Source organism: Centruroides sculpturatus, unplaced genomic scaffold (genome assembly GCF_000671375.1).
Source record: "Centruroides sculpturatus isolate CEXI.00-Female unplaced genomic scaffold, Cexi_2.0 scaffold1062, whole genome shotgun sequence".
In the NCBI taxonomy this organism is placed as follows: domain Eukaryota; kingdom Metazoa; phylum Arthropoda; class Arachnida; order Scorpiones; family Buthidae; genus Centruroides; species Centruroides sculpturatus.
In genome coordinates, this window is record NW_019385225.1 from 219,635 (window position 1) to 230,922 (window position 11,288).

The 11,288-nt window shown below is 28.2% G+C and overlaps 1 protein-coding gene across 1 annotated transcript in view; it reads left to right on the forward strand.

Moving 5' to 3' along the window:
- The window catches only part of LOC111636403 (disco-interacting protein 2 homolog C-like), a 173,766-nt gene extending 166,615 nt beyond the window's left edge, over nucleotides 1-7,151 (forward strand). Inside the window, exons 42-46 of the mRNA XM_023381649.1 lie at nucleotides 759-929; nucleotides 1,196-1,390; nucleotides 3,052-3,244; nucleotides 5,880-6,003; nucleotides 6,074-7,151. Coding sequence (XP_023237417.1) covers nucleotides 759-929; nucleotides 1,196-1,390; nucleotides 3,052-3,244; nucleotides 5,880-6,003; nucleotides 6,074-6,326 — 936 coding nt within the window. The 3' untranslated portion in view covers nucleotides 6,327-7,151. The remainder of the gene's footprint in view (nucleotides 1-758; nucleotides 930-1,195; nucleotides 1,391-3,051; nucleotides 3,245-5,879; nucleotides 6,004-6,073) is intronic.
- The last annotated feature ends 4,137 nt before the right edge of the window (nucleotides 7,152-11,288 follow it).

Sequence of the window (11,288 nt, forward strand, 5' to 3'; positions counted from 1 at the left end):
TTTTGCTTAGTAGAAATGGCTAAAAAGTGCGCAAAATACGTTATTACAGGACCACCTGTATTGGACGACCATCTGTCTAAAAGACCACTTTTTTAAGGAACCGTGGGTGGTCGCCGTAGACAGGTTTTACTGTATATAAGAGGTTTTTTAGAACGCCAAACTTTTCTCGATTTCCTATAATTTATGACTATAAGACTTTTGAACTGAACGTTAATTTTCCTCAAAAAGAATTAATTAACCAAGATGAACAAGTTTTACAGAATAAAAGTTGCATACACACAAACGAAGTGCAAAGAAGTCTCCTTATAGAGACACAATAGCTGAGGAAAAAAGTTTAATTCAAAGCACAAAGATTTGTGAATAAGACCATAACTAATCACAATAACAAAAGAAAGAATTACGCTAGAAATTAAATTTTTTTCTGAATTTAGTATGTCTAAATTTAAATTTAAATTAATTATATTCATTTAATGATAGAATGCTTGTAATTTTTCAATTTAAAATGGTATTCTTATGGTAATAGAACGATTGTATTTTTGGAATTTAGAGTGATTCTGTATTTTTATTGTTGATGATTGAACGTTAATCCTGAAAACGTTTAAATTAAAAGTTTTTGACTTCTTGACAAATATTTGAAAAAGCTGTAAGAAAAAAAAAAAACATTATTTCATGCTAATTCGTGTCTATTCTTTCGCTGCTATTTGGATTTTAGACAAAATTACTGCTGTTTATTGTATTTTAATTCAATTCTATTATAGCAAAGAGGAATTAACTTGAGTTGCGTAAGGACTTGTGTAGTGGTATCAGAAGAAAGACCCCGAGTTGCTCTTACTACCTCTTTCTCTAAATTATTCTCCAGTTTAGGGTTATCGCCAAGAGCAGTTAGTACTAGTTTTGGATGTCGAGTCAATGTTGCAATTTGTTTACAAGTAAGTAATGTCATAATTTAATATTTTAATAAACATTAATTTTTGAACCTTTAACATAGAATTCTTGAATTAACTATACAATTATAATGCAATTCATATTATATTTATAAATTTCATACTTTAGTTTTGAAATATATTATATCACAATAATTGATGTAATATGTCCAATTCTAAATGCACCGTATTTTCAGACATACTGAAATCTGAAAGTCTTTTACATTTGAGTAAATACAGTATATTTATTTATTGCGTGTATTTTTTTATAGGGTGCTTCTAGTCCAGATCCCACAATGGTATATATAGATATGAGAGCTTTAAGGAATGACAGAGTTACACTTGTCGAAAGAGGTGCTCCTCACAGCTTATGCTTAATGGAATCGGGTAAACTCTTGCCAGGTGTTAAAGTTGTTATTGCAAATCCTGAAACACGAGGCCAGTGTGGGGATTCTCATTTAGGAGAGGTTTGTACTGAAATAATATAAATTTATTGTCTTATAAAATAATAATGGAATCAATAATTAATATTAAGATAATCTAATACATATAAATTTATTTGGTATTTGTACTGCATTAAGGTTTGATTGAACTTAATTTTATTTTGAAATTTATAGTTATAATACAGTAAATTGTTTGTCATTTGAAAGATTTTTTTAGGATGAACTTTTTTACTCTTACATTTTTTATATTTGTAAATATTAAAATTAAAGAACTACATTCTGTATTAATTTTCCAAAATTAACTTAAAAGATATACAAAATATATACTATTTCTGGCAAAACTTACGGAATCACTTCATAATGAGGACATTTTTACAGTGTTTTAAGCATATAACAGAGGGGGAAAAAAATGCAATTGATACAAAATAATTTTCTAGCAATAGTCAGACATTTTGGCTATATTATGAATAATATAAACAATCAAAATATTATTACATAAATTAAACACAATTTTTTTTAACATAGAGGAAAAAATTATGAAATCATCATATATTTAACATATTTAAAACATTGCTTGCTATATTAGTCTGCTTCATTTCAATTAACATTGCTTCATTTTGCAAATAATTAGTCTGAACGTAAAGTGAATGAATACATGTAGACACTCAAATGTTTCATTCTTCTGTTAATGTAACAAAATCGTGACACCTAGAAAGAATTTTCTCACAAGTTGGCAACATTGAAGCTCACATCTTACAATCCCTTCTCCCTACTCCAGTTCAATGTTAATTAGTAGGAAAAAGTGAATCTGAGTTTTCCTAGTTCAGAGCTCTTAGTCAAATAATTTCTATTTACACATTTAGAGTAATTTCTGCAAACACTTCTGTTTTAATTCTTCAGCTTTTACAGAAAACACCATAAAGAAAAAAAAACATAGCAGTTGTGTAGGCAATAAATATTTTAATTGATTTAAGAATTTTTTTTTAATTTGGTGGGCTACTTTAGTGGTTGGCTAAACTCTCTATAATCAGTCTTTAATGTTCTTATATATTATTTATTTTCATTATATTGCATTTACATTAATATAAAAGTCAACAGATAATTTTAGAAAGTTTAATATAAACTTATTCTTTAATTTGTTTAATTAAAATTAAAGATCAACATAATGAAATTTAATAGACGATTTAACACATAAATATAAAGTATTTAGAGATCAGACGTTAAAAAAAATAAACTTAAAAAACAATTAACAAGAAGTTTCATTTTTAAAAAACATTTTTAAAAGAAAAAAAAAAATATTATTTCAAATATAAAAATGAAGGGTGGTCCAGAAATCAGTTAACTGAATTTTTAACTAATAAAGTAAATGCCCGGATGGTCGACAGAATGATAGGACTAAACATGGAGTGACAGAGCCTGTACTAAAGGAATTCCAACAGAAAGCAATCGAACTCTTCCTTATTCTTACACAGTAGATTTAACTGAAAAATCATGGGCATAATATAAGACCCCTTGAAAATCCCCATGTTTCTGTTCTACTCTTCTATGGCCCTCCTGGATAAAGAGGAGTAGGAAAATCTAACGGTGTACAGACGTATTACTTAAATTACGTAACAATTCAAACAATATAATATCTATGAACAATNTACAATATTATATAATTTATTGACTTTTTTTTAACATAGATTTGGGTACAATCTCCTCATAATGCCAGTGGGTATTTTACTATATATGGAGACGACTCTCTCCATAATGATCATTTTGGTGCACGTCTTATTACTGGTGATTCGACGCAGACGTATGCACGTACGGGTTATCTTGGTTTTCTAAGAAGAACTGAATGTGTTCAAGCCGACGGAGGTATGAATCAGGACTTTGGTATGTTGATTTGTTTTCGGGTTTGTTTAATCTTAATTTTACTGTATTTAAAATGGTAACAGAATTCATATTATTAATAAGTACTTATATTTTTTGACTCATTATTAAATAAAAGAAAACATAATCACTGTAATCCATATAGTTAATTTCTTAATATAAATAATTTTTCTAAAAGTCTTCAGATTAAAATTTAACACAGTAAATTATTTAATATTTTCATTTGAATTTGTTAATTTGAACTATTAATTCAGTGTGTTGTTGTTTGTTGCTAACATTAACAGTTAATAGGTTTGAAATAATTTTAATCAAATTTTTATATAAAGTAAATTCCACTTATTGTAATAACAGATAATGTTATGAGTTGGCTAATGTTATTAAAATTAGCAGTTTCAAAAGCATATTAATTTATAATTCATTATAAAAACTTTGTTTATTGTAATCAGAATTTGGTTATCATTATCATCTTCAAGTAAATAGATCTTTTTTTGTGCAGTCTAAACATGCGGCTGATAATATGCATTTGTAAATAGTTACAGTCTTAACCAGTGCTTTAAGTTAATCATTTTATTAATGGGATGGCTCTACAAAGAGTTACTAGATTAATCATTTTAATTGTCTCAATACAATAGTATAAATTGTTGGAATTGTGCTAACTATTGTTGAAGCAGGTAGCAGACAAACAATATTGGATGAAATATTTATTAATTAATAATAATTATTATAATAAGTCTTCTAGTTATACATTAAAAAAGCATGTTAAAACAATTTTAAAATGTCAATAAAATCATAATTTTCTATAATTGTCATCTTATTTATTTACTTTACATAATGTTATTGTTTTGGCAATTTTTATCAAATGATAAGTATTTAAGCTTAAAAAGTTTATTGGAAAAAAAAAATTCCTATGACAGACAATACATAAAGTGTGTCCTTAAAGTTCATCCTTTTCACACACATCAATGAGCATGAAAAGAACCATTTAAATTATGTTATCAGTTGATTATCATCAGTTTAGATGAGTTCCAAGGTGATTACAATGAGCAAAGTCTATTGTACAGTACATAAAAAATGTTCTGAAACTGGATTTGAATTGTAATTCCCACACATTAATCTAGCATGTGGGAATTAGTCACTATTTAAAAAGTTATTTATTTGAGATTTATTAATCATTATTAATAGACAATAGATGTTATCACACTAGTCTATAGTTCTGTTTTACACAATATAAAATTATTTAATTAACACAATTTTAATTCAAAGATTTTCAATCAAGTTTTTTTATGCCACTTTTAACAACTAGCATTTAACTAAATTGCTGACAGTTGTTATTTCAAATTATTTTACTTCAAGCAATAACAATTAAAACATTAACTCTTAAACCAATCCTTAAAACATTTAATGTTTAAAGCACCGGTTAAAAGCGATAACAATAACTGATAACATGCGATCATTATCACTTCTAATAATCATCAGCCACATATTAAGTCTAATGATGCAAACAGACAGCTTAAAAATTTACCCGAAAGTAGTAGTAACTATAACTAAAATTCTGAATATAATAAATAAGTCAAAATAAACTTATAAAATTTTGTGTTTTTAGACTTGCTAATTCTTATTACATTATAAGCAACTGATGATGATATCCATGATTACAATAAGTGAATTCTACTATAACATATAAGCTTTTAAAGTTAACTTCAATGTTTTAGACAAAGTTTTGAAAAGTAAAAAAACAAACATGTAAAAGTTTTATGTAATATTTAATTTAAGGCATTTATGTAAGCATTATGGAAATTTGATACAAATGAACAGCTATGAACTCACGAGTTACAACAATTCTATCAACTTTTATTTTAAATCATTGTCAGTTTTGGTCCTGCAGTGTTGAGTATCATATTTTTTGAATATTAAATTTTAAAATAAAGAAAATCAAAATAATAGTTTTTTAATTAATTAATTGAAATGCCAAAGATGCTTTTAAAATTGTTTTTATGTAAATAATAATATGAAAATGCCACATAGAATGCTTTAAGTCACCAAAAATTGCACAAGAACTATGTTCTACAATAATTTTATATAAATTACTATGATTAGTAAATATCTTCTTGTTGAATTTTTTGATTATTACTGTAAATCCCTGCTAAGGTTCTCCAAGTTTACAAAAGGCCAAGTTATTAGGGTGTTTTCTCTGATGATTTGAAAACAAGAATGTGGAAATTCAGTGCAGTAATATATTAGGATCAGCTCTGTATAGAAGTTTTACTGAGCTTTAGTAGATTATACTGCTAAAATTATTATTATTATTAATAAGAAATGATCTCTAAAGATTTCATGACAGTACAATATATGGTAATGTACAGTCTTTAGTAACTTACAGACTACAGTAATGTAATGCATGGTATTGCAGACTTCTATATATTGAAAACACTTTTTAATTATAATTTTTGTACTGTCAATAAATTTTAAATTACTGTGACTTTGTGTAACTCGGACAAATTTTTGAAAAATTTGAGTTACACAAAATCCAAGTCGGTGAGGTCAAAGTTAGCAGGAGTTTACTGTAATTGATTGTTATTACACTAACTATTTAAGATAATATAATTACAATATTTTAACATTAAATTTTTTAATACAGAATTACATGATGCAGTATTTGTAGTTGGCTCTTTAGATGAAATGATCATGTTAAGAGGCATGAGGTATCATCCAATAGATATTGAAAATAGTGTTCTTCGATGTCATAAAAAAGTGTCAGAATGGTGAGAAATAATTCTTAATTAATTTCATTTTAAATGGAAATTTTATTTTAATTTTATATTTAATTTCTAGTGCTGTGTTTACTTGGACTAATCTATTGGTGGTAGTAGTAGAATTAGATGGAAATGAAAATGAAGCTTTGGATTTAGTTCCCCTTGTCACCAATGTTATCTTAGAAGAACATCAACTAATAGTTGGTGTTGTAGTTGTTGTTGATCCAGGTGTAGTACCCATAAATTCCAGAGGAGAAAAGCAGAGAATGCATCTCAGAGATGGTTTTTTAGCTGATCAATTGGACCCAATGTACGTTGCATACAATATGTAATCTGTTATGGACAAAATCCCCATCGAGAATGGCTGCAGCTAGCTAAAGGTACCAATTTTCAAAGTACCATACATGCCTTTCTGAGGGATGAAATACGTGGGGTTAGCTGTTAATAATTTTCCTTCCAAAGTGAAAGAAACGAGAGCTACGATAATTCCATCATCTTACGTTTCACATCATTGACATTTTTTTGTCCTCTTGTCAATCACACTGTACTCGGTATCAATACAAGATCTGTTAAAGAAGATACAGGAAAACAAACGTGGCTAATTGGGATAAAACACATTGAGAAGTTGCTGTTATCAAAAACAAGAAAAAAGATGTTAACATGGCACTATGTTAAATGGTTGAAGGCTTCCAAATGTGTACCATCTAAAATTGTTAGCTGTTGTCAAATACCATCAGTCCAGTTTTAAGTAGTGTGCCAAGAACTTCATTGGAAAGACAGTTCATATTCAATCTACATTTTCTAAGTCATGTACAGCTATCAAAATATGGCTGCAATCCAAGGAAAGTACTTTCAAAATTAGATAAATATTAAATTGAAGAAAAAATAGATATCAAATATTACTGCCATAAAAGAAAAAATTATAGAAAGCATTAATCAATTTAGATAATGTTATTTCTTTTCATGTAATAAGAAAAATTAATACTAAATTTCATTGAATAATCAGTCATTTAAAAGAAATGACTTACAGAGATTAACAACATATCACATTGTCTCAATTAATTTATAAAGATACCCGGACAGAATTTTAAGGAATCTGTCTTCTGTTTAGTTTTAATTAACAAAATTTTTCGTGCGCATCTTTTTTTTTTTTAACTTTTTTCGCCTTGTGGGCACTAAGAGGGCCTCTTTTAGCAAGCCCATTATGAGTTCGGCCAGGTCCACAATGGGGAGACCNGTTGCCTGAGTTTATTACACTCTAATATTAATTTCATTTTTTACTTTCAATTTTCAAAGCATCTCATTAACTCTTTCTCTTTTTTTAATTTTTATATAAATCTTACATTTTTACACAACTCATCAAATTAACTAATTCTATGATATTTTTTATTTATATTATTTTACTTTATTGATTATTGTGATAGCAATGTAATCATTGTGATGGGCATTGCTAATGTAAATTAATATTTTAACATATGTATCATATATTCTAATGATTAACATATAAGTAATATAATATTTTTTCTCTTACATTTTTCTGATTATTTTAATAAATGTTTCTTTTCCCCCCTCTAAAATCGTGCTTACACTTTATATAATAGTTCCTTAAAATACAGTTTTTTAAAAAACAATGTCTGAAGTTTAGTTATACAATTAGAAATGCTGATTTATTTATTTAAAAAAAAAACTCTTTTGACGATTACGATGACGGAACGATGCATTCATCAAATGGTATCAGTAGATATAACAGCATTTCAAGAGTTGTAGCTAATAGTTGTTTACTAGTGTCGGAACCTTAAGCTCTCTTTTACTCTCTCTCTCTCTCTATTTCTCTCTAACTCACTTTCATATTATGGATATTTAAATATCAGTTTAGATGACGTTCTTGAATTTATTTGGAATTTAATTAAATTTTTCAAATATTCTTTTGTTAAATTATTTTAAGATATTTTGGATTTTTATTATTATAAGTTGGAAGATGGAATATTGTGCTCAATCAGAATTTTATGATTGAAAAAAAAAAAATAAAATACTTTCATATCAAAAGAGAAAGATGTAAGTTATATTAGAAAGTCTAATACTAAAACTTGTCAGGGTTGTAATCTCTTTGTCCTGGGCAGCTGTTGACAGTTTTATAATGTATAATAATAATACGACGATGCACTTGTTTACCTTCGACAAACGGCAATTTCTTTGCAGATATTTTTCCAACGTTTGATTTCTTAATAATTTGACAGGATCCAGTTTTTCTTACTTAATGTTTTTTGGCGAACAATAATCTGTTGAAATTTTGTAGAACGATAAAGCTAGGAACTGTGATAAAAGAGCTCAATTATAAGCATAAATTTTTACTATAAATATTAATTGAGGTCTCTCTACCTTTACTAATTGTACTTTTATTTTGATTGTGAAAAAAAAAACTTATGTATTTCTAATGTGTATTTGTAAATTGTCATAAGTAAAAAAAGAGAGACCAAACTTAAGATTTTTATAACAAATTAAGTTTTAATGTAAAAATTTTTAGAAATGTTAACAAATTCACACTGTGTAAATTTAAGCAAAATAAGTAAATATCCTATTGACGTGCTATATATTTAAGTATATTTTATTTGAACATCAATATACGAATTTTATTTTATTATACACATTACCGTATTTTTTAATGAATCTTTAAAAAAAAATTGTTTTTAATAAAGCTATTCTTTTTGTTAAAATTGTGAAAGGAAGCGTTATTCTTCGTCGGATCTAATATCTAATTTGTTCGTTAACGAGTAGAGCTATAAAATACAGAAAATTTTACCATCTTTTCGTAAAAATATATCCTATTGTATCGTAAGTTTGAAATAGTTTCTTGAAAATATTTGTTACAGTAGTAACTGTCTCTATCCATTACTGAGTTTCATACTGTATTAACAAATCAGCTGTGACCAAGTAAGAGATAACTCATAAAAAATCTCTTGAAATTTTAATTTTTTTATTAGTTATAATAATAATAATAATATCTGCTAAAGTAAATGTTATTTATCTTGAATTTTCGGTTAATTTTTTAAATTAAAAATTGAGTGCCTGCACATAATTGCTTCCAACAGATTACTGGCCAACTAATCTCTTTCCCAATGCCTTGTTTTGCTACATTGGGGTTGTAAATAGTGTCAATTTGTACAAAAAAAAATTTGTGTTAATGTCAACATTTCAGATAATCCATGACAAAATTGAGCCATGGAGTTAATATGTACAGATGGTAGAATAATAATGTTTATATTTGTGGTGTCTTTGGTACTAACATTTGAGAATTATATCTGATGGAATTGCTCCGAAAGTATGGACATAATCTCTCTCTTCATCACAAAACTGTATGGATGTGATTTCATATATATTTTTTTTTCCAGCATTGTTAAATTTTTTCGTTTCTTTTTTGTATCTGTTGCCGGTTAAGAAAAAAAAACAATGGACGATATATTTAAAAAAAAAGAAAATGTATCATCATAGCAGTGTGTGATAATGACAAGTGATGTTGTGTCTAACCAAAGAACAAAAATTTTCCCTTAATCTGTTGATAATATTAAATGAATTGCAATGAGAATGACTGAAATTTTGCTGAATGTCTCTAATAAATTTATATCATAAAAAGTACGTATCGAAATGTTGTCATTATTCATATATATTATTTACATTTTATAGTAAAATATATAGAGCTAAATGTTCCAAATACTAATATAAAACTGATTATGATAACATGAACCGAAATCATTTATATCTTAGAATAGACTGAATTTAGATTACACATAACTAGACAATTGATTCGGATTAATAACAATAATTAGTCTGATATTGTTCACATGTAAAGAATAATACAATACAGTGGCGTACAAGGAACCATACAAGATTTCATCATCCATAACATAACAGTGAAAAAATTTACTGCAGCAATGTTTCTAATGATTACGCCATTTTGTTTGAAAACTTGAAGGTTTATCTGGTAAAATAGCACAGTGTGTACAGTACATTGCCATCAATGGACAGTTGTGTGTTTGTTACAAAGGAGGCATGAATGTAGCAGTATTGAAAGAAAAGCTAGATCAAGAGGTAAATGTGTGTGCCATGCCAGAATAGGATACTAAAGTGTCTGTCTTCGAGAATATATTTGTATTGCTGGTTCTTCTGGAAGCGGGGAGAGCAAACGTAAAATTAAATGTAGGAACTGCATGACCTTGCCTAGCGTGGGTTTTTAAAGCCTGTCGTTCATGTATGAAGCCATTGGTAACGAGTAAAATGCAGACATCTCGATTAAAGAGCTTGCGGACTGAAGCCTCAATATGTGGGATTCTGTTGTGTTTTCAGATGAATCCAAATTTAACCTTTGGAGATCTGACAGCAAAAACTAAGTTAAGCGTAAAAAAAGGCAAAGTCTGTACCAGGGATTGCTTGATGAAGACAGTAAAGTTACTGTGAGTCAAATGATATGGAGGTAAAGGTGTCGGCAGACCATATTTTATAAATGGGTCGCCCAATGTAATGCTACAAAAACACGTTATCTGCCAAACTAATTTCAATAATCAAGTTACACTATCTTGACACAAAATCCTGCATCCTCCGGGATTACTGCGTGCCACCGCGCTGTCGTGGTAATCTATATATGGTTTGTTAGCACTATTGTCTCGTAAACTAGCATGCAAGTTGTTTAGATAAAGCAAATTTTATAATAAATTCGGATCAGATGCCTAATCTAATCAGGTTAGTCATAACCTCATCGCTTTGAGAACTGCTGGAACGTATAAATAAATAGCATTTTTGCTTGTTTAATTTATTTTCTTTACACACGAGGATTGCATTCGAATATTTTACAAAGATTTTTACAATCCTACAACCTAAATCTACGTCATACTTCCGCTCTGTGTACGAGATTTCGTTGGTGGAAGTGTTTAAAATTTGCATACAGATACGCTGGATTATACGAAGTCGGTTACTGAGCGTGATCGGTGGTATAATAATGATTGCCTTTTCATTTATTTTTTCGTGGATTTTGTGCGAGATGATTGATGTTTTGGCGCATTTGCACAACTGTAGACTTTGTTCTGTTATTGCTTGAGGAATAAAAGGAATTGGACTCGTACGAGAGGACTTCTTCGAATGTGAAATTCGCTGTGAAAATTGGTCTTTTGCCTTCCTGTAGCAAGTAATAGGAAGCAATCCTTGAAGCCGCAAGTGGATCTGGAGCATCCTGTTTATAGTTGTAAGTTTTGCTTGCCTTTTTTTTTTATTCGTAGTTTAAGTTTAGTCCACGCGACTATCCC